Source organism: Barbus barbus (assembly GCF_936440315.1).
Source record: "Barbus barbus genome assembly, chromosome: 31".
Classification (NCBI taxonomy): domain Eukaryota; kingdom Metazoa; phylum Chordata; class Actinopteri; order Cypriniformes; family Cyprinidae; genus Barbus; species Barbus barbus.
This window is the reverse complement of record NC_136759.1, coordinates 3,438,376-3,461,808: the sequence shown is the minus strand read 5'-3', so window position 1 is coordinate 3,461,808 and position 23,433 is coordinate 3,438,376. Positions and strand designations below refer to the sequence as shown.

General features: G+C 38.5%; 1 protein-coding gene across 2 annotated transcripts in view; it reads left to right on the top strand.

Moving 5' to 3' along the window:
• The window catches only part of LOC306851224 (sodium/calcium exchanger 2-like), a gene marked incomplete at both ends in the record, with an annotated part of 39,355 nt that overhangs the window by 5,514 nt on the left and 10,408 nt on the right, over nucleotides 1–23,433 (top strand). For both annotated transcript variants that reach the window (XM_079387387.1, XM_079387388.1), the window contains 5 exons: nucleotides 2,318–2,455; nucleotides 11,471–11,698; nucleotides 13,367–13,711; nucleotides 15,413–15,868; nucleotides 22,764–23,140. In XM_079387387.1, coding sequence (XP_079243513.1) covers nucleotides 2,318–2,455; nucleotides 11,471–11,698; nucleotides 13,367–13,711; nucleotides 15,413–15,868; nucleotides 22,764–23,140 — 1,544 coding nt within the window. The remainder of the gene's footprint in view (nucleotides 1–2,317; nucleotides 2,456–11,470; nucleotides 11,699–13,366; nucleotides 13,712–15,412; nucleotides 15,869–22,763; nucleotides 23,141–23,433) is intronic.

Below are 23,433 nucleotides of genomic sequence, written 5' to 3'. Positions count from 1 at the left end.
AACATTTAAGAACAATAGTTAATTTTAGCCACGGGCGGCTGTATCGGTTTTTGAGGGTTAAAAAAAAAAAGATTGAATGCGAGATTTGGTGATAATATAGCACAACTAGAGAATTACAAACACAAAATAAGGTAAAGGATTTTTAGCACACCAGTGCTGGCCAACGTAGATCTTTTGTGAGGAGCCAGTGGCTCTCTTTCTCTCTGCGGTGAGTAAATCAGCCTTTTGTCCTTTGCAAAATCAAAGCCAACAGCTTTTGAGTCTACCTCATTAATCAAAGCGTCCCCTAGAAACAAGCCTCATACACCCTTATCAAAACATGAGGACGCGTCTGCTGGGTCGCGGTGAATGCAAGTGTGAAAACGGCACCAGAGACGACCAAAATAGTCGGGAGATGTTAGCAAAGGAAGGACACAAAGAAATGTTGTAGAGAGTGTGTATGGCCTGTCAGCGGCTGCGTTCGCACCACGAGGCCTCGTGCACACAGCTAATATTTGGAAACATCTCTGAACTGTTTATTATGTTAAGAGGTGCACATTTTGAGCATGCCAAAACTTACCGTCCTAAGTGTTTTTGCTGTCTCTATCCATTAAACAAGATCAGAATTGGTGCATATTAACACTGATGATGCACACTGTGCAACTCTGAGTCATAAAGAAAATAAAAGAATCCAGCATCAGTAGTCTGTGTCCTTTCTTGCCTTGAGTCATCTCATATATCTGTGCACAGATCGCTTTAGATGCATCACTGTGAGCAGTAGTCATTATTTCTAATATGCGAGTTGCAAATTATTAAAGGAAAAGCATTTCCAGCTCTGGATCAGAGGCTTCGCCACACACACTTTTGAACCTCCAGGCTGAAAAACTAGACTTGAACTATTCCATCTTAAAAGAAACAGCTGAACCATGACAGTTTGACTGACTCTAGTGGCAATGAAAGTCTTAACAATAAAAACACAATGCCAGAATTACGAGCTCTGACAGCAAACCGGGTCAATTTTCTCCTGAGCTTTGATGCAAAATAACTTCATCAGTTTACGTCAGAAAGATGGCAGCATCATTATTTTATTTCCACACAGTTATTGGCATGCATATTAGTGAAATATGTTGACTTTGGTGCTTTATATGCCAGTGGTAACAGTTCAAAAATGGGAAAAATTTCTTTTTCAGTTTCAATGCCTATAACTAAGGAAGTATAAATGATATCTCAATATCCATTTATGTTCTAATTGTTAACAAACTTTTCTTGTGGTATCTTCTTTCTTAAGGCTCCATATGCTTCAGTTCCTGAGATACAGAGATCTTAATGCGACTTCAGGTGTAAATTGTACATATTTTCAGTGGTCAAAAACCAGATGTAGCTCACTTTGCATACAGTTGTTACAAGAGGAATGTCTGAAGAAAAAAATAATGTTGAAACAAGAAATGTGTCTTCTTTCGCTGTCAAAACAATTGCATAGAACACTGGAATCTGAGTTCCAAAGATATGATTTTTTCAAAATGTGCAAGTCTGTAACTCCATGTATAAATCTATGTACTCTAATATGATTTTACATTCTGGTTCTTAACAAACTTTTCTTTTGGAATATCCAATTTTAAGGGCCTAAAAGGTTCATTCCCGGAATTATTGGGATCTCAATGGGACTCCATGAGTAAATTGTAAAGTTGTGCACATTTTCAGTGGTCAAAAACAAAATATGGATCACTTTGCATATTGCTGATTTATTTATTATTTATTTATTTTAAAAAGGATTGTTTCAAGAACAAATCATTTTAAACTAGAAATGTATCTTGTTTCCCTCTATCAAAACAAAAAGGCGCCAAAAATTTTGTTTTTCCAAAGTTTGCATGCCTGTATCTCCAGAAGTATAAAAATATCTCAGTATCCTTTTAGATTCTAATTATTAACAAGTTTATTTTGAAGGCCCTATATTGTTCAATTCCAGAGATGTGGAAATCTAATTGTGCTCTATGTGCAAATCGTTGAATTTTATGCATTTTCAATGGTCGAAAAACCAAATTTTTCATAGTTGATACTGCATTTAAAGAAGACTGTCTGAAGATCAAATAATGCTGAAACTAGAAATGTCCCTTTATATATTCACATATAAGCCGTATATGTACTTATGTATTTAAAATTCATGAATGCTTCCAATTTCAAATTTGAATGGCAATTCTGAATCCTGTTTGCTACGTTAATTCAAATTCAAATAAGACCTGAATGGTCCTTGACCCTGCTGCTAATACCTGTCAGTCTTTTACTTAACAGTAATGACTAGCTGACTGCATCCTTAATATGTTCCTCTCTGATCCCTCAGGAAAAAGAGGTGACCATCACCATGCCAAGTGGAGAAACGTCAGTGGCCACTGTCAGAATCTGGAACGAAACCGTGTCCAATTTGACCCTGATGGCACTGGGATCATCCGCCCCTGAAATCCTCCTGTCGGTCATTGAGGTGGGTGAGACTTTGCAGTTTTTTTCAGCTGCTCACACACAAAATCTTTCAAACAGCAGAGGCACACACCAAATCTGCAGAACCATACACTAATTCTCGGCCTTTGACTCAGTTTTCAATTTCGTAAAACACTTTTTGTAAAACACAATGCGCAATTCTCTATGTAACACACAGCAATGTACAAAACAGCAAAAACACAATATATAATATAGACAATTATGTGTGTACAGGTCTGATATGTGCAAATTTGAAATGAAAAAAATAAGTAAGTGTGGTGAATAAATAATAGAGTTGTGTGTTCCGCATTTTATTGTCAAGTGTTCATGAGATGGATTGCCTGAGGGAAGAAACTGTTCCTGTGTCTGGTCGTTCTGGTGCTCAGAGCTCTGTAGCGTCGACCAGACGGTAACAGTTCAAAGAGGGAGTGTGCTGGATGTGAGGGGTCCAGAGTGATTTTACCAGCCCTTTTGCTCACTCTGGATGAGTACAGCTCTTGGAGAGTGGGGAGGGTTGTACCAATGATTCGCTCAGCAGTCCGGACTACCCTCCGTAGTCCTTCTTTTATTCTTTATGAAGACCTGGCGCACAACTCCTTCGCTTATCTGAATTGTAGGTGTGAGGGAGAGGGGGGTTGCTGGAGGTAAGAATGGTTGTGTGGAGAAGTGTCCGGGGAGGGTGTGGGGTGATTTTTCAAACCAGCAATAAAACTCGTTCAAGTCGTCCGCCAGGTGTTGATTCTCCAGAGTGCAGGGGGATGGTGTCTTGTAAATGGTTATATATTTCATACCTTTCCACACTGAAGCAGAATCACTGGAAGAGAATTTGTTGGTAAAAGTTTTTGTGGGGTGTTCTGCCAAATGTTCAGCAGGTCATCCCTGGTAAAACTGATCATATTTGAGAAACAAAAAACAGGAAAAACAAACAAAAACAGTACAAACACTGAAGAGCAACGCACAGTAGCTGCCATCTGCAGCGCAATCATAGTTGGTAAAAAATCTAACAGGAATTAATATTATGGCAAAGGTGTTTGCAAATGTTTGCCTTTGAGATGGATTTGTGATATTTTGAATGCAGTTCTTCATTTAGCAAGAGATGTGAGGCACTTTGCATTTTGTGTGTGCAATTTTTGGATTTGTGTGTAAAGTTTTGATAAAAAGAGGCAAAGTTTTAAAAATGTGTGTAAGCAATTGAAAAAAAAATAATTGACAATGTAGTTGGGAAACCCTTTGTAACAATTAACCTCATAACCACTAATTACATTGACAGCAGATGGATAAACCCTCATTAGCTTTGCCTGAGGTTTTACTATTTCATTAGCAGCGTTAGCACTCATAATTTAAGTGGTGCTTTGTGTGATCATTCCGTTTATATTGAAGCATGATCTATCCATAATTTATAGACTTGTGTAATTAAAATATACATTTTGTGGCTTTTAGCTTTGCCTTTTAGCTATGAGAACGTTTTGCAATTTAAAATGTACAGTGATTCATCTTGCTCACTGCTCACAGGGGCACTTTTTTTTTTTAATACAATAAACTTTCTAAGGTGAGAAAGTCCTAATACTACCTGCTTCCAACTGCTTAACACCATAAAACACACACAACAAAATTACAGAAACTTTAAAATTAAAATAAAAAACAGAAAATATCAAAATTAAATCTAATTGAAAATATTAATGAAAACTATAACAAAGAATTTAATCAATTTTTAATATTCAATTAAAAAAATAATAAATTATTTTGTTATGTAATAAATAATATAAAGAATATTGTAGTATTATTTGTTAAAATACTATTTAAGTTTTTCCACTTTAAAAAGTTTAATTCACAAAAAACTTAATTCACTTGCTGTTTGTTATTATAGTTAAGTAAAACTATTTTAAAAAAATAATAATTTTTGTTACTTGAAATAAAATAAAAAATTAACTGAAAAAATTTAGTATAAAAATTATTTTATTTCAGCTGTTTTCTAAAGTTCTCACTTTCATTTTGATGACTAAAACTAAAACTGGAATAAAAATGTTTAAAAAAATGTATATAGACATTAAAAAAAAAATATAAAAAAAATAATAAAAATGAAAATGGAAAATATAAAAATATAAACTAATTTAAAATATTTTAAAAAAGTAAAATAACACTGTTTCTTTGTAATTGTTTGTAATCTAATTTTTTTTAACTGACACAAAATAACACTTATGTGACTTGAACTACACGCTCAGGCATCTTAAACCAGTTTATGCTGCTTTATCAGTCTTAATCTGGTTTTCTACTTTTAGAGGGGTTTTCTCTCTTTTTGTCATTATTTTTTACCAGGGCACTTAATGTTTCAGTAGCCTGTAAAAACAGGACCATAAATTGTGTTTGTTAAACCATTCTGATGAGTTCAACAGCTTCTTGGCCCTTCAAGATGGAGATAGTTAGCATGACGCATGCTGTGTAAGATCTGGCCTGCAGACCGCAGCTCCCGCTAATGAGGGTCCAGATCATGTTTATTAATGAGACATAACTTTCCTGGTTTGTTCCTCATCATCCACCGCGTGTAATCGACACATCCACAGCCTCAGATCTGTGTAAGTCTGCCAGCAGGAGACGTGCACCGCTGCGTCGGCCAACATTTAGCATGTCTAGCTGAGCTTTATTGCCTCACATTTGTCTCTCCACGTGGTTTGTCACTCTGCATCATGAGATCTAATGTGTTAGGACATCCGTCAGGCCACAGCGCTTCACTCAAGGGTTTCACGCACACCGCGGGATTATTGTTGTATGGCTGATGCATCACAATGCATCGTTCATATTGAGATATTGCAGACTTCAGTGAAAGTGAAGCAGTCAGGCAGAATATTCAGTGGAGTTTTGGCGTCAGAAGTGTGAAATCTCATCGCAAGCCCAGCTGGAAGGCAGGCACGGGGTGAATTATCTGTTTGTCGCAGACCGATCCCAAAGGCTTGCCTCTCTGTGCTGGTGTTGATATAGAGAGATATCAGTGATAGAGGCACACGCGTTGATAACCAACACCTGCGTGCTTCTTATTTCATTCTTTCTATTTTATCTTACTCAAGGACGTTTGCTTTGTTTTTAAGGATATTCAGTGAATGTGAGATATCTTGCAGGAGCATTAAATACTATTGAATGCGAACAACTGTAGAAACTAGATTTTCTTTAAAATATACTTTAAAATACGCTATTAAGGCTTCTGGAGTCGTTTTTGTGAGAGAATTTTACTTCCGCATCTGAAACATGCCAAAACCGGAAGTGACGCATCAAAAGGGAGAGCGGTCCATTTAAACCACAGGAAAACAATGGATCGCAGACCGTTCGGACGCTGAGGAAGTTTTAAATGTGTATTTACACTCGTATGATGGACCACAGATAAAATGATGAGCCTGCTATGCAGCCAAGAGAGCAGGACAGGCCAGGATTAGACAGAACAACGGTCAGAGAAGACAGATTGAGTTGATGTGAGGAGAACAGGGCAGGTGTTTGGTGAGAGATCAGTGTTAGCTTACAGATATACACACGCTAGCTAATAGCAATGCTAGTATTGATACTACCAGTAATAGAAACTAATAAGCGTTGATCAGGCGTGTCACACTCGTTGATATCCCACACTAACGTTAGGTGATAGTGGTTTCTTATCACCGATAAACACGTTTTTGATTCATAGGTGCTTGTGTGGGAAATGCGAGGAAAGCATAGACCTCTCCAGGCCAGCAGACACATGTTTTAGGGCACAAATAATTTATTACTCTAAGCTAAATACTTGTATACATGTATAAATACATTGTTAAAGATTTTAATATTAAAACAGTCTGAATAATTTTGATTCTAAATTACAAGTTAACTCTATTTAGGTCATGACTACCTATAAGTAACACTTTTTGATGCCATTGGTATAACACAATCAATAATGACAGCATACAGACAAGTTGTCCGCTGGGCCTATGTGTTGTGTCAGCCATCAGAAGATAGTTTACAGAGGAAGGAGGACTTTATAAAGGTTTTGAATGGCCCCATTTTGTTGACAATCAATAAAAAATAAAATCACAATCAAGCAGATCTGCATTTATGGTTAATTCAATTCAGTTTTATTTATACAGCACTAAATCGCAAATATTATTTCATAGCACTGTTAATACCCAACTCAAAACACAACATTTCAACCGTTAATATATATATATGTAGATGTAACAAACATATACTACCAAAAGAAATACCATCTGACCCATTTAACAATCTTTCAGTCTGGGTATCACACTAATGTGTTGTTAAAGTGTGTTAAATGGTGAAGGCTGTGCTAGATATACACCAACAGCCTCATCATGTTGATCCTCTGACTGGAGGGATCTGGAGAGAGGAGCAGGTGTAGTGGACATGACTGGAGAGATCTGGAGAGAGGAGCAGGTGTAGTGGACATAACAGTGCAGTGTTCTCCTGGAGCCTGTGGTGACCTGCAGTATTTCTCTCTCAGACGGCATATGCTGGGAGAAGCAAACACAAGTTTAGATCACATTCACTGCTGACCATGCTTTTCCACTTGACCTCCATCACATCTGTTAAGTTACACACCACCACGGTGTTTGAAGCAGATGCATTAGTGAAGTCCCATCTCTTCAGCTGCACTAACGCACCGAGGCCCGGAAGATACCGTCCTATTTCTTGTTAGGAAACCTGTGGACTCGATGTCCTGACAGGCTGGAGTTTGTGCAACCTCCACAAACACAATAATTTACCATGACAATGATAAATTGAAATAAAAATAACTACCGAAAACACACTGACTTGCGCGCGCTCAAAGCAGAGTGCGGCACACGACTCCCTTATGTGACGTAATATGACGCGATGTTGAAAAAAAGCTGTTTTTGAGAACTGTCCAGGAAAGCCTCACTTTTTTATCTAAATTTGTGCCCTCGCGTCTTGTAAAACATTTTCAAATCCTGCATTAACGGTTCATGTGATTATATATTCATTTGAAAAAAAAAATGTTTCAGGAGGTAGGGGTTTGCATGGGGTTTCAGAGGGGGCGGGGTGGTTTGAGTTCAGGGCTCTCACAGCCTGGGGGAAAAAGCTGTTGAGCAGTCTGGCGGAGCGGGCTCTGATGCTCCGGTACCGTCTTCCTGATGGTAGGAGCTGGAAGAGACTGTGGGAGGGATGGGTGGAGTCCTTCACGATGCTGTTGGTTTTGCTGGAGCATCGTGTAAGGAAGATGTCCAGGATGGAGGGGAGAGGGGCACCGATGATCTTTGCAGCTGTGTTCACTGTCCGCTGGAGGGTCTTGCGGTCAGCAGCACTGCAGTTCCCGTACCAGACAGTGATGCAGCTGGTCAGCACACTCTCAATGGCGCCTCTGTAGAATGTGGTGAGGATGGGTGGAGGGAGACTTGCTCTTTTCAGCCGGCGGAGAAAGTGTAGGCGCTGTTGTGCCTTTTTGGAGAGTGACATGGTGTTGGTGGTCCAGGTGAGATCTTCTGTGATGTGCACCCCCAGGAATTTAGTGCTGCTGACTCTCTCCACAGTCGAGCTGTCGATGGTCAGTGGGGGGTGGTCAACGGAGTTTCTCCTGAAGTGCATCACAACCTCCTTTGTCTTCTCCACATTGAGGGGCAGATTGTTAGTGCCACACCATTCAGCCAGCTGTGCCACTTGCCACAAACTGTGTTGTGGTGAATCTTCTTAACTTAAAACTAACAAATTAATCTGAGTTCTGTCTACTTAATTTTCTCAAGGCAATGGGTTTCCTTAATTTAATTAAGTAACCACAATTTATTATATTTGTGTAATTACAATTCACTTGAGACTGATTTGTTGTAATCTTATTTTACTGATTTCTTTCACGTTGAAGGCTACTAATACAATTCTCAAAAATGCTAAATTGTTCAAAACAGACTGCACACAAACATCAAAAGCAAGTCAACTCACCCTTATTTATACATAGCACTTCATACACTACAGATGGTGTCAAAGCACCTTTACGTTGTTTAACAGGAAAATAGTGTCAATAATGCAAACAAAATTCAGTTATGCAGTAAACAGCTCTAAAAAGAGGACAAAAGTAAACAGTCAATAGTTCAGTTAAAGTCAGTTCATCGTTGATTCAGTGATGTCATCATCATCAAGCTCAGTTCAGTTCCCTTCAAATAGTGTCTCTGCAATCAAGTCATTAATATTCACAAAAATTAAGTGTCCCCAAATAAACAAGCCAAAGGTGACAGAAATGGAGAAAACGCCTTGGTAGAAAGCAGGCTCAGTCGGGGAGCCAGACGAACCAATATGGTGTTTGTCATTGTGGTCTTTGCTGAGGTTTTGTGCCAATGGCCGTATAGTTGATGAGGCCTTCACTGGGGATCTGTCTTGGGGGCTCATCTAGTTGACATGGTCTCCGCTGATATTCAGGGCTATAGAGTTGTCTCCACCATCTGATCTGGATACAGACTGGATCCGGGTGGCTACGGTGACCTCAGAATAAGAATGAAACAGACTAATATTAGCATAGATGCCATACTTCTTACGATGTAACAAGTACATCAGGTGTTATTGACATTGTTATTGTTAGTGAACACTTTCAGAATGAGACGTGGCCTTTTTGGGACTAATTTAACAGACACTTCATACATTACAATTACACTACCTTTTCTTTACATATTGCAAGACTCTCAAAGTAAATAACTTACCACAATTCAACCACATGAATAAAGAATGCATAATCCACTGGTTTTCGCTGACACTTCTGCTTAAGCATATGAATGAGCCTGAAATGATATGAGAGCCATTAACACAAACTGGTTAACTAGGAATAACCGCAGTCTCATTTAGACATCATTTATACTGCTTGACAAAATGAACACTTAGGCTGCATTAAATTAAAACTCATGCAAATCAACTGTGTTTGTATAAAAATCAAGAAAATAAATTGACAATTGACAAACAATTTAGTTTAGTTGGGTCCATAAAGAACAATATAGTTAAAAGTTTTTGAACAGTAAGGTCTGTGTTTTTTTTTAAGAAGTCTCTTCTGCTCAACAAACATTTCAAAATATTTAAATATTTTTTTATATATATTTAAAAATATGTTACTATATTTGTTGTACTTAGAATCAAATAAATGCAGGCTTGGTGAGCATAAGAGACTTTTAATTCTTTTTTTAAAACTTACTGTTCAAAAGCTTTTATGTTCACCTGTTGGAGCTGAATTGGGGGAACATTTCTAATTCATTTTTATTTCAACTATTAAAATTCTGGTACATTCATTATTCATGCAATAGTCAAGTGTTCACATACCTGAATAATACCTGCATGCATTGCACAATAATGAAAAATACACACATAAGGGCCTCCATACAGAGTCTGATGATGCAACTAGAACTCACTTCATGAACTGCCCTGAAACACAAGTCTGTCAGAAGCGCCAGCAACCCGCCAAAATAAAAGCCTGCTGATTTTAAGTTTGAAAATGATGAAAATGCATATAAAAAAAAGAAGTAAATCTTAGCATTTTATTTTTAAGTTTACTATATAATAATTGTATTTGTATTTAATACTCACTTTTTATTTTACAACATTTTAAATGATGTATTATAGTATTATCTCACTTTATTATTTTGTTTATTGTTATATAAAAAAAAACTAAGTATATAAAGTGCAATAATATTATCTCTATTATTTGAGTTCATTTTCAAAATCAGATAACTAAATTTTTATCAATTTTTAAAAATCGTGTTTTTTTCATTGTGCATTCCAATTAATCTCTTTATTTTATTATTAGGTTAAAAATAACTAAAAAATACAGCTAATTAAAACAATGAAACACAATAAAAACATAAGTTTACATAATGCATGTGTACTGTGTATATTTATTATGTACACAAATATACACACATGCAATACATATTTTGAAAATATTTACATGTAGCTATATATATTTATATTTTTATAAATTGTTATATATAAATATATTTAATATATAAACATATTTTTCTTAAATATATACATGCATGTGTTTGTATTTATATATACAAAATAAATACACAAAGTAGACGCACATATATTATGTAAAAAAAATTTTTTATTTTGAATGCGATTAATCGCTGTTAATCGTATGACAGCACTAATTTATTTAATTTAATTCTTTTTTTTTTTTTTTTTTTATGTGGCACACTATGCGCAGTGTAAGGACCAAACCAAATCTCCATGTTCTCTTATGAGAACCAGGCTGAAAAACGAATGTGCACCTCTGTCTATAACATGTCATGCACAAAGAAATTAATTGAACACAAAGAAATTCAGTTTATTGAACTTAATTGCAATGCTTTAAGTAACAGAAAGTAATAAAAACTCGCTCAAACTGAGTAATGTCAACAGAGCAGAAACAAATAAGTAAGATGAACGTAATTTTACTAAGTTAACAGTGCATTATCGTTTACGGTACTTGTTTTCTTTATATTTATAAAAAATGAACCTCTAGCACTTGTGACCTCTATTCTTTTTCTATTGTTTAGACTTGTTTTCTTTATATTTATTTTAAAAAAATTAACCCTCTAATACTAGCATTCTCTATAATTTTTCTATTCTATCTACTTGTTTTCTTTTTATTAACTTTTAAAAACAAAAACAAAACTAAAAACCCTTGCAACATGTACTGCATTAGACTAACCGAGATTGTCACAGCACTTACAGTACATACAGTATTATTGCTCTTTTGTTGTTTTGATTGCTTCTATTGTCCTCATTTGTAAGACTAAATGTAAATGTAACATCATAGGATATATAGATACTAAAATAACACTGGTTTCAATCAATTGAAAGCTTTTATGTTTGCAATTCGAGCAATTAATCCTTTCTCTTTTCTGTTAATTTAATTTAGTTTTAAACAATTGCCACGTAAAACACTTCACAACAATTTTGCCAGTCACTTGGTTTCTATTTTGTTGTCATGCTGAGTAGCCCTGCCCTCAGTGAAATCTCACTGGTCAAAACGCCATGTTAAGCATCAGATATGTTGTGATTGGTATGTGTATTTCAGGTGTGTGGTCATGGGTTTGAGGCCGGTGAGCTGGGTCCAAGCACCATCGTGGGCAGCGCTGCCTTTAATATGTTTGTGATCATTGGAATCTGTGTGTGGGTGATTCCTGACGGTGAGGTGAGGAAGATCAAACATCTGAGAGTCTTCTTCATCACCGCCTTCTGGAGTATCTTCGCTTACATCTGGCTCTACCTGATCCTGTCCGTCATCTCACCTGGAGTCGTGGAGGTGTGTGTGTGTGTGTGTGTGTGTGTGTGTGCGTGTGTGCGTGCAAATGCTTTTCTGTATGAGAGTGAATCTCACAAAACCTGTTAATATTAGGTCTGGTTCATATTTCACCCCTTAAATGAACATCATTATTGACTTTTTTTCAGTTTTAAACTGTCCACATCTATTTATTTATATGCAAAGTAACATACAGTACATGCATAAAATACAAAAAAAACAACAACAAAAATTACACTCAAAGAAAAAAATATAGATGGATGGATAGATAGATTGTGTGTGTGTATGTATAAATATAAATATATATGGGGATGTGTGTTTGTATTGTGTGCGCGCGTGCATTCGTGTGTGTGTGTGTTTGTGACATATGAGGACTCAAATTTGTATAATGACATGGGTATGACATAGGTATTACAAGGAGAAGGTGATTTATGAGGACATTTCCCCATGTCCCCATATTTCAAAAGGCTTATAAATCATACAGAATAAGTTTTTTTTTTGAGAAAGTAAAAATACACAAAGTTTGCTGTAAGGGGTAGGTTTAGCTGTAGGGTTGGAGTAGGGCGATAGAAAATACTGTTTGTACAGAATTAAAGCCATTACGCCTATGGAATGTCCTCACAATTCACAAAAGCAAACGTGTGTGTGTGTGTGTGTGTGTGTGTGTGTGTGCGCATGTTTATGTGGTTTATGAGGACACAAATGTGTATAATGACATGGGTATGACAGAGGTATTACAATATGAAGGTGGTTTATGAGGACACTGCCTATGTCCCCGTAATTCAAAAGGCTTAAAAAACATACTAAATGGTGTTTTTTGAAAATCTAAAAATGCACAAAGTTTCCTGTGAGGGCTAAGTTTAGGTGTAGGGTTGGTGTAGGGCAATAGCACACACAGTTTGTTCAGTATAAAAACCATTACGCCTATGGAGAGTCCCCATAAACCACAAAAACCAACATGTGTGTGTGTGTGTGTGTGTGTGTGTGAGTGTGAAAGAAAATGAACCCTTTTTTAGAATTGTGACATTATTTTCATGACAGTTAAGATAATCCCAAATCTCATTAGTGAATGACTAAAACATCTCTTTCTCATTACTGAAATGTGAAGAATAATTATATACAGTAATGAGAATCACCATTGAGAACATTGAGAATTACCGGAAAACCAAAGTGACTGTCTGGACACATTATGTTTATGAGAATTTGGCAGGGAAATGTGCATAAATGTAATGAAAATAATGAAAAACAGTATTAACCTCCCTAAAAATTTAATTTTAAAAAACATGGAAAACATTTAATTTTGTTTTAAAATTGATTTTTACAATTATTTAAAATTGAAATGTGACCCAACCATGTTGGGAAATTTGCTCATATTTACGAGTACAATATTTGTGTGACAAACAGTATCTACTTTACCAAGTCACATAAAATGAGTATAAAAGTTGTTTATCTACTGGTACTTCAGACAACAAGGCCATATTGAGTCATTTGTAATGGTGAAGCAAGCTGGTACCATGCTGTTTGTCTCTGTCTGTAAAAGTTTAATGTAGCAAGTGCTTTTTGCTTGTCTTCTTGTTTTTTCTCTTTTTATTTTTTTGACTTGCTGTGGTCTTTTCTTTTCAAAGCACTAATCTGTTTACTTTGTGTTTGCTGTATTGACGTGTGTTGTAGGTATGGGAAGCTCTGGTCACTCTCTGCTATTTCCCCTTTTGTGTGATTCTGGCCTGGATTGCTGACCGGCGCCTCCTTTTCTACAAGTACATGTCCAAGCGCTACCGTGCCGACAAAAGGACAGGGGTTGTTGTGGAGACCGAGGGGGACATGACCCCCAAAGGTATGGAGATGATGATGGACGGTAAGTTTCCACTGAGGGGCGGAGCCATAGGGATCAGCACACAGGAACATAACCAGGATGGAACCAGCAACACAACAGGCACCATGGCAACCCTACCCAACTCCAACAGCACGACCGTTTACATGGACAGTGCCAAGGACCTGGACGAGAGTCGTAAAGAAGTGAGAAAAGACAAACAGAGTTATTTAAACATAAATATACATCAATACTCACACACACAGTCATAAATACAAGGGAGTTCACCTTCGTCCACATGTTTCTCATCCTGGCAAACCGAGACACTGTGCTAAAAAGTATGGAGCCCCTAAAGAGATATGGTGATGGGAGGAAAAATTATTTCAATGCATTTACGTTCTCTCGTAAAGTTTTTGCCTTACCCCAAGAAACTTCACCTATCCCCATAAAGCTGAGAAACTTTGCATTTGCTTGCAATATTTTTCTGATAAAAAAATATGAGATGGGAGGAAAAAATATATTTCAATGCTTTTGCATTCACTTGCAAAAGATTTGTTCTTTCGCAAAATTTTTCAATTCTGAGTTTCTTTGAGGAACGCAATACTTTTTGTGAGACAATGTGAAAAGTTTTGCATTCAAATGCAATTTTTTCTGAGTAATCCAAGAGAATTCAATACTTTTCCAAGAGAACGCAATGCTTCTGTGAGAGAATGCAAAAGCATTGAAATGCAAGTTTTTTCATTTCCAAAAATGAATAGTTCAACCACAAATTAAAATACACACATTTTTTTATTCACACTAATGTCGTTCCAAACCTGTATGACAAAAACAAAAGGTGATGATGAACAGAATTTCCAAATTATTGTTTTCAAAAAGAGTGACCAGCCAAACCAGAAAAGAAAATAGCAAAATTATCCATAAAAGAAGTCCATACAGCTAAAGTGCTATATTCCAAGTCTTCTTAAGTAAATGGAAAGCTTAATGTGGGGAAGTTGTTTGGACAAAAATATTTCCTCACTGTAGTTCTAATGTAATTCACAATTGTTGATGAATCGTGATGTGTGAGAGCCAATGTTGTTTGGTGTCATTGAGCATGCTGACATGCACACCAGTAAACTGATCACTCACAAATATCAGCTTATTAAAATAACCAGGTTTCCCCATTTACATGCGCATCAGTAACCTGCCAACGCAAGTAAGCTGCGTTTACATGACTTTATTAATAAATCAGGTTATTTCCCTTTAGTGACATCAAAATATAATCATTTGCGTATCTGACTAGTCCATATGTTTGTCAGTTGTGATGTTAAATAAAGCTTGCAACATGTTAGCGCAAAACTTACATCTCATATAATAAATGCAGCGTTTTGACTGAACCACTTCTACTCCTGCTGCACGAGATGAGAACACTTTTATCATTTTCATGAAAGAGTTTGTGATGTATTCCTTCTTTCTTTACTTGCAAACGTTTGCTCTGTCTAGATGTGCTTAAATCTGCACTAACGATGCGTTCCTGTCACGTATCACAAATGCTCACTTCATAAGCTGACAGAAAGCAGGTTATTTTGTTTACATGCCACGCGAAATCGGGGTAAGAGGCAAAAAACTACCTGTGTCGACCAGTTTATGCTCACGCTGTTTATGACCTTACCTGTTTATTACCGCATTTACATGACCACGTACATTTTCGGATTAAGCATAATCGGCTTAAGAACGAGCATGTAAACATGCTCATTGATGTCAAATCTGGCATATTGGGTCTTAAGGGATCAAGTTTGAATAATCACAAACTTTTAGATTTGAAAGCTACTTCGATTTTCTGGTTTGGAGCAATGTGAGGGTGAGAAAATGATGACAGAACTTTCATTGCACAGCGCTTTCCTTGACCTTTTAATGTTTCTTGGCAGGTGATCCGTATACTGAAGGACCTGAAGCAGAAATATCCAGATAAGGAGCTGGATCAGCTGGTGGAATTGGCCAACTATTATGCCCTCCTCCATCAGCAGAAAAGCCGCGCCTTTTACCGTGTCCAGGCCACACGCATGATGATTGGGGCTGGTAATGTGCTGAAGAAACATGCAGCAGATCACGCTCGCCGTGCTGTTGTGGTGGGCTGCGAAGAGGCTTCGGAGGAGGATGACCTGGCCGTCTGCAGCCACATCTCCTTCGAGAGCACACACAGCCAATGCATGGAGAACTGCGGCACCGTCATGATACCCGTGGTGTGTCGAGGAGGCCTGGGGGAGAGCACTTTCTACGTTGACTACTGTACGGAAGACGGCACGGCCAATGCCGGCTCAGATTATAAGTACTGCGAAGGAACTCTGGTGTTCAAACCAGGAGAAACCAGGAAAGAAATTAAGGTGAGGAGGCAAGGCAAGGCAAGGCAAGTTTATTTATATAGCACATTTCATACACAGTGGTAATTCAAAGTGCTTTACATAAAAGAAAGTGAAATAGTCATTAAAAATAATAATCACAGCAATAAAAACAGGGAATTAAAAATAATAATAATTAATAATTAAAGCAAGGAATTTTAAAATGATATAGAAATTGATTTAAAATTAATTTAAAACAGTTAAGAATAGAAAATTATTACGTAAAATACAGTGCAGTCGGTTCGGACGTAGCACAGTGCTCAATCAACAAATGCACAGGTAACAGATGAGTTTTGAGTCTGGATTTAAATGTGGCTAATGTTTTAGCACATCTGATCTCTTCTGGAAGCTGGTTCCAACTGTGGGCAGCATAATAGCTAAACGCGGACTCCCCTTGTTTTATGTGAACCCTTGCAGCTGTCTAATGGTCTTGTTGGGAAGGCCGGTGAGGAGACCATTACAATAATCCACCCTGCTGGTGATAAAGGCATTAACAAGTTTCTCCCAGTCTTGACTGGAAACAATCTAATTCTTGCAATGTTTTTGAGATTATAGTATGCTGATTTAGTTGCTGCTTTGACGTGACTACTGAAACTACTGACTACTTTTTAGATGTTTGAACCCTAGAGTCAAGGTATGCATTCACCTTGAGAACTTCATCTTTGTTTCCAAATGCAATGATTTCAGTTTTCTCCTTGTTTAACTGGAGAAAGTTCTGGCACATCCAACTGTTAATTTCATCAATGCATTGGCAGAGGGAGTAAATGGGGCTATAGTCATTTGGAGATAAGGCTAGGTAAATCTGGGTATCATCAGCATAGCTATGATAGGCAATTTCGTTCTTCCTCATTATCTGACTTAGTGGGAGCATATACAGGCTAAACAAGAGCGGTGCAAGAATTGTGCCTTGTGGGACTCCGCATGTCATGGCCGTCCACTTAGACTTATGCTCTCCTATACTCACATAATAACCTCTCCCTTCTAAGTATGACCTGAACCATTTGAGTGCCATCCCAGAAAGCCCGACCCAGTTTTCCAGTCTCTCTAGAAGTATGTTATGATCGACAGTGTCAAACGCAGCACTAAGATTTAATACCTAATCTAATACCAGCACTGAGATTCTTGTCATTTATTATCTTAATGAGTGCTGTCTCTGTGCTGTGATGCGCTCGGAAACCAGATTGTCCAGGTATCCATTTGAGTTTAAGTATTTCTTCAGCTGATCAAAAACTACCTTTTCAATAATCTTACCTATGAAAGGAAGATTTGATATCGGTATATAGTTGCTCAACATGGTGTTATCAAGACTGCACTTTTTCAGAAGGGGCATAACAACTGCAGTTTTAAGGGAGTTTGGAAAAGTCCCAGAAAGAAGTGAGGCATTCACCACTTCTAAGAGAAGCACACTTTTGAAATATGTGGGAAGTGAGTCAAGATAGCAGGTTGACGATTTAAGGTGCTGTACTATTTCTACATATTTCTAGTGCTATCAATTGCTTTAAAGACAGACATAGTCACATCTTTTTGAAATTGCGGTAGAATCTGTGTGATCTCTGCATAACTTGAGGATGTGCCAATCTCCTTTCTGATATTATTGATCTTCTCAGAAAAGAAGGAAGCAAGCTCATTGCATTTGCTGTAGGAGAGCATTTCACTGGGAATCTGACTTGGGGGGTTTGACAGTCTCTCAATAGTCGCAAACAGAATGCGAGTGTTGTTTAAGTTACTGTTTATAACGTTTGAGAAGAAGGTCTGTCTAGCTGTGGCTAGTTCCACATTGAAAGCATGAAGGCTGTCTTTATAGATGCTATAGTGAATTTCGAGTTTCGTCTTCCGCCACATCCGCTCAGCTTTTCTGCATTGTCTTTTCATACTCTGAACTGCTGTTGATTTTCTCCAGAATGATTTTTGTCTGCCAGTCTTCTTGCTGACCTTTATCGGAGGAATAACATCAATAACATTCCTAACTTTTGAGTTAAATGAATCCAGGAGAAGATCAACAGAGTCTGCAGAAATGCTTGGTGTTAGAGATATTGCCTTCATAAATAGCGCACTAGTGTTCTCATTAATGTATCTCTTTCTGGCAGAGACAGATCTAGATTCAGTGGTGACAGAGATCAATATATCAAAGAAAATACAGAAGTGATCAGATAGTGCTACATCCTTAATAACAATGGATTGTAAGAAATTATAGTGTGCCTCGACCCAGCTTCCACTGCAAATGGTGTAAACCATACTCCTTTCCCTACAAAGAGCTTAATTATCTTAGGGGTAGTTCTTTCCGTTTAAATAATATGTAAATAGTATCTCCGGAGTGATAATTCGTCACTTATAGCATGAGAACGGCAGTAGGCCATCAAGAACCATCTGCTGACCAAAAGGGTACAGGAAACAATTGATAGGGATTCTATTTGATCTTATTACCTTAACATTTGGTCGTTCCCACCTGAAAGTCTACCAGAGATGTGGGAACGGAAGGCTATCACTTTCATGGTTATCCGCAATTTACATTTAAAACGAAACTTAATTTACATGTCGAGCGGGAAGAACGTAATGCAGTATAAAATGTTTTAACTTAGGATGTAGGGGGCTCATTCCGACTCCGTTGAACCCAAGGTACTACTTGTACTTTGTCACTGCTATGCTGCAATAAACTTCTTCATCAAGATCTTCAAAGTCCTCTTCACTTTAGACCTCTACTGATGAGTAAATCTAGAGTGTGTCCACGATTGTCTGTGGGTCCATGCACTTGCTGACTCAGGTCAAAAGTGTTTAAAACAGTTATAATTTCTTTTGTAGTTTTGATTTCTGCATTATCTATGTGAATATTAAAATCCCCTGCAATAGCAAAACAGTCAAACTCTGAGGAAATCATGACAAATACTGACCAAATGACACTTGCTTGCATTGATAAACATCTTTAAACAGAGCAGCTACACCTCCACCTCTCCTAACAGTCCTGCAGACACTTATAAAATTAAAGTTAGGAGGGGCTGTTTCAGTGAGGACTGTTGCACTGCAGCTGTCTTCAAGCCCTGTTTCATTTAGAAACATAAAATCCAGGTTGTTTGTGGTTATTAAATCATTGATCAGAAATTATTTCTTTTTTAGTGAGCGAATATTTAAAAATGCTAACTTGATGGAATTACATTTTGTCTCTACAGCAATCTTAGATTGATGCATTATAGGCCGCAGATTAGATGCGTCAGCCGTACGGCTTGAGAAAGCCTTAGACTTTCTATCACGTGATAAAACAGAAATAGAGGAGGCTACAGGCACACTGGGTTCCGACACATATCACTGAGAGCTGTCATCAGTTGTTTTTGGTTCACCTACACCAGATGGAGGAGGGTTTGGGCCCTGGCGTTGTGGCAGGGTTCGGAGAGCTCTCACAGGAGGAGGAGGGAGAGCTGGGCCTGCAGTCTTTGGTGGTTGGGGGGCCCACAATTTTTTAGTTGATATCTGGGGGCTTGCAGCGAAAGAGTGGGAGAGTTTTGTCCCAAGATACACCAGTTCCTCCATTGTCTGTGAGAAGCTTAGAAGTGGAGATGCTGGAGAGAGGGATAATGTTTCCGGTGACTGTGATATGTTGTCCTGGCTTCCCTGGCTTGTTTCCAGAAAGTCATCCTTGGGTGCTGAGTCTTGGAGCTGTTGTAATACGTCACAGTCTGCATGTGATGAGCTCTGTGGGCAGGGCTCAGCCGGGAAGTCAATGAGCAGTGTTTGTTTTGGCTGCGTGGTGTTATCGGTGTCCTTGTGGGATGAGTCAACCACATGATGACTCGAAAGCTGATATGAAGTCCTGTGGTCACTCATATTCTGTCTAGATGTGTGTGTGCCATTCAGGCCGAGTGGATTGGCACATACCACTGAAGGATGACGGAGGGAGAAATAGATATTGTCCTTTAGCACTCTTGCACCAAGTTTGTTTGGGTGAAGGCCATCCAGTCTAAATAGTTGTCTGTGGCCCCAGAAAAGACTGAAGTTGTCGATGAAGTTGACTCCTTTTATACTGCAGGTTCTTTGTAGCCATGTATTCAGCCCAAGCAACCATGAAAACATACAGTATTAGTTCCCCTTGCTGGGAGTGGTCCACTGATGAACGACTGAACTTCAAGTCTTTGAAGAGTTTCAAAGAGTTCACTGAAATCCTTCTTAAGGAGTTCTGACTGCTCTTTCCGAATATCATTCTTCCCCACATGGATGATGACTCGATTTGCAGTCTTGTGCTTCATCAGAATGTTCAGAAGTTCCTTGTTCACATCAGAGACAGTTGCTTGAGGAAAGCAGCATGTAGTTGTAGTCCTGCTACTGATGTTTCTGATAATAGAGTCACCCACTATCAGAGTCTTGGACTCGGCTGCACTCTGAGCTGAATGCCGCTGTCTGCTCGACTTCGAGCGCCTGTTAGTAGCAATGTTAGCTGCTGGCTGATTCGATCTGTGTTTTGTCACATTTGGGGATTCCTCACCCACATTCATTAATGCTTCAAATCTGTTCTCAAGATGTATAGGGGGTGGTAGAATACCAGTGTTTACAAGTCTTGTCATAGCCGTATCTGGGGTAGAGGATGCTATGGCAGCAATACAATACGATACTCGTGACAATCTGATGTCTCGAGTGCCTTTGGGTCTCGCTCCCTGTTTGTGCCATCGATTTGGCTGTCGATCAGTTTCAACATTTTATATAAACTGTTGAGATTCACTAGATTCACAGGACTCCCTGGCTGCATGCTGAGGGGGTCCGTGATGACCATCTGCTGTGTGTTCCGCCTGTTTTGGAAGTCCAGCAAGTAACTTTGTTTCAAGAACCGCAATCCTTTGTAGAAGTTTGTGGCAGTTCATGCAGCAAGTAGATTCCACGAGAGGCATTTTCACTCGTCTGTTTGAATGTGGACAGCTGTGTTTTTCCGTCTCTGGAATGTAAACTGCTGGCAGTGGGAGACAAAGTCTTCTTTTTCCAAAAACTGTGTTGTTTGAGCATTGTGCTGATCTGCTGAAGTTAAAATCTTAGAGAGATCTGAGAAAAGTACAAAAATAAGGAGCAAAGCACAGAGCAATAAGCAAGAACGTCCGAACAGTAGCAAAGCAGGAGTGAAAGGAGAGAAGAAAAAATAGCTTAAAACTAAATCCATCTGACAACCTTACCTACCAGGTGAAACCCTTATACCTTGTTCAAATGGATAATTTATGGTCATTAGTTGGTCCAAGCTTGTCTAGATGGTTAATTAACTTGATTACCTGCCAGTTCATGGGTTGTCCAGTGCTGCTCCTGGAAGGCTAATGTCCTGCAGAGTTTAACTCCAACACACTTCCCTGGAAGTTCCTAGTGAGTGTGAAGACCTTGATTAGCTTGAGGTATGCTTAATTATTGTTGGAGCTAAACTCTGCAGGTGAGTGTACCTCCAGGAACAGGTTCGGACACCCCTGCGCTTGTGGATCTGGTATTGACTGGGATGGTCTCAAGTATCCAAATTTTGCATGAAAGTTGCTTTCTATGTTTGTTTTTAATTACATGTCCACAACATACAGTTTGGTCCAGATGAAACTGATATATTGTAATTAGCTTGTCCAAGCTGGTATAAAATGGTTAATAAGTTGAACTACCTTACTAATGGATCTGTTCTTGAATAGGGGTGTCAAATATCTGAATACTGTGAATAAGCGACACCAATCATTGATCATTAAATCAGTATTTGTGTGAACTTTGAGGTAATATAAGTTGCTTTGTACATGTGTTTCTAAGAACATTTCCACAACATACAGTTTGGTCCAACTGAAAGCAGTAGAGTAGGTGGTTTTACATGGTTTCTACATAATCCAAACTGATCATTTATGGTCATTAGCTGGTTCAAGGTGGTCTAGCTGGTTAAAAAGTTGAACTACCTGCTAGTGGATCTTGACTCAACTGGGATGGTCTCAATTATCCAAAGTTTGCATGAAAGGTGCTTTCTGTGTAAGTTTTCTAGGAATACTTACTATGAATACTGCATTTCCACAGCAAACACTTCGGTCCAACTTAAACCAGTAGATGGGTTTACATTTTCTACCTTTTCCAACTTTATGGACATTATCTGGTCTAAGTTGGTGTAGCTGGTTTGTAAGTTGAACTACATGCCAGTGGACCGGTTTCAACTGGTACGGTCTTAAGCATCCAAACTTTGCATGAAAGTTGCTTTCTTTGTAAGTTTTCTTACAACATGTCCACAACATACAGTTTGGTCCAGCAAAGTTCTTCGACCAAAACGTTTAATCTATAGTAGATTCTTGTACATCCATTAATAGGAATCTATTTGGACAGGCAAGTCCCAAGGTCAGTGCTTTAGTAGCTTAACAACAGCTTCCAAAGACAAAAAACTCTGTCTCTCATGTAGTACACTTCATTTTAGACAAATGTCCACTCCACTGAGATGGACAGGGCGTGAATCCATACAATCTAAAAATAAAGGTGCTTAAAAGGTTCTTCACAGCGATGCCATAGAAGGACCATTTTTGGTTCCACAAAGAACCATTCAGTCATCTCTTTCTTAAATTTTTTTTTTGTGAAACAGAAAGGTTCTTCAGATGTTAAAGGTTCTTTATGGAACCATTTAGACAAAAAAAAAGGTTCTTCTATGGCATCGTGAAGCACCTTTATTTTGAAGAGTATAGCGTGTGCTGTAATGTCTGTCATTGGTTGAGTGGCAATGATTGACAGTCTCTTTGCCAAAAAGACTTAAAGAGGATTCAGAGTGATTGACACATTGATCAGAAAAGTCAGAGCTGCACAAATCCATGCGAGATGAATGTAAAATCCCTGATGTACTTGTCCAAGAACCAGTGCATGTTCTGAGCTTAACTGAAGCAAAACCATTATACTGAAAGTCTGTCTCGCTTTCTAGGTGGGCATCATCGACGATGACATCTTTGAGGAAGATGAACATTTCTTTGTGCGTTTGCTGAACCTGCGTGTCGGTGATGCAGAGGGTATGTTTGAGAGTGACGATGTGGGTCAGGCTCCCAAGGCCCGGATGGTGGAACCGCTGATGGCCACGGTCACCATCCTGGACGACGACCACGCAGGGATCTTCACTTTCACGGACCGCCTGTTGCGAGTGTGCGAGAGCGTGGGAACCATGGAGGTAACGGTGGTCCGGAACTCTGGCGCTCGCGGAACCGTGATCATTCCATACCACACGGAGCCCGGGACAGCCCAAGGGGGAGGGGTCGACTACGAGGACACACACGGAGAGCTGGAATTCACCAACGACCTGACAACGTGAGTGTGAAAAACAGAAGAAAGACAGAAGAAATACCTGTGTGTCTGTGCAAAACTCACTTACATAGTGCAAGGGTGTTCTGAGTTTATGGCATCGCTATGTAGTTGTTAGGGTGTTCTGAGTGTTCACTCAATAGTTACTAAGCAACTGGATACTGAGTGGTTACTAGAGAGTTGCTAGGCAGTTGCTAGGGTGGTCTGAGTGGTTACTAGACAGTAGGTTAGGTTGTTTGGTTACTAATAACTTGTTAGGCAGTTACTTGGGTGGTTACTAAGGTTTCTAAGAAGCTGCT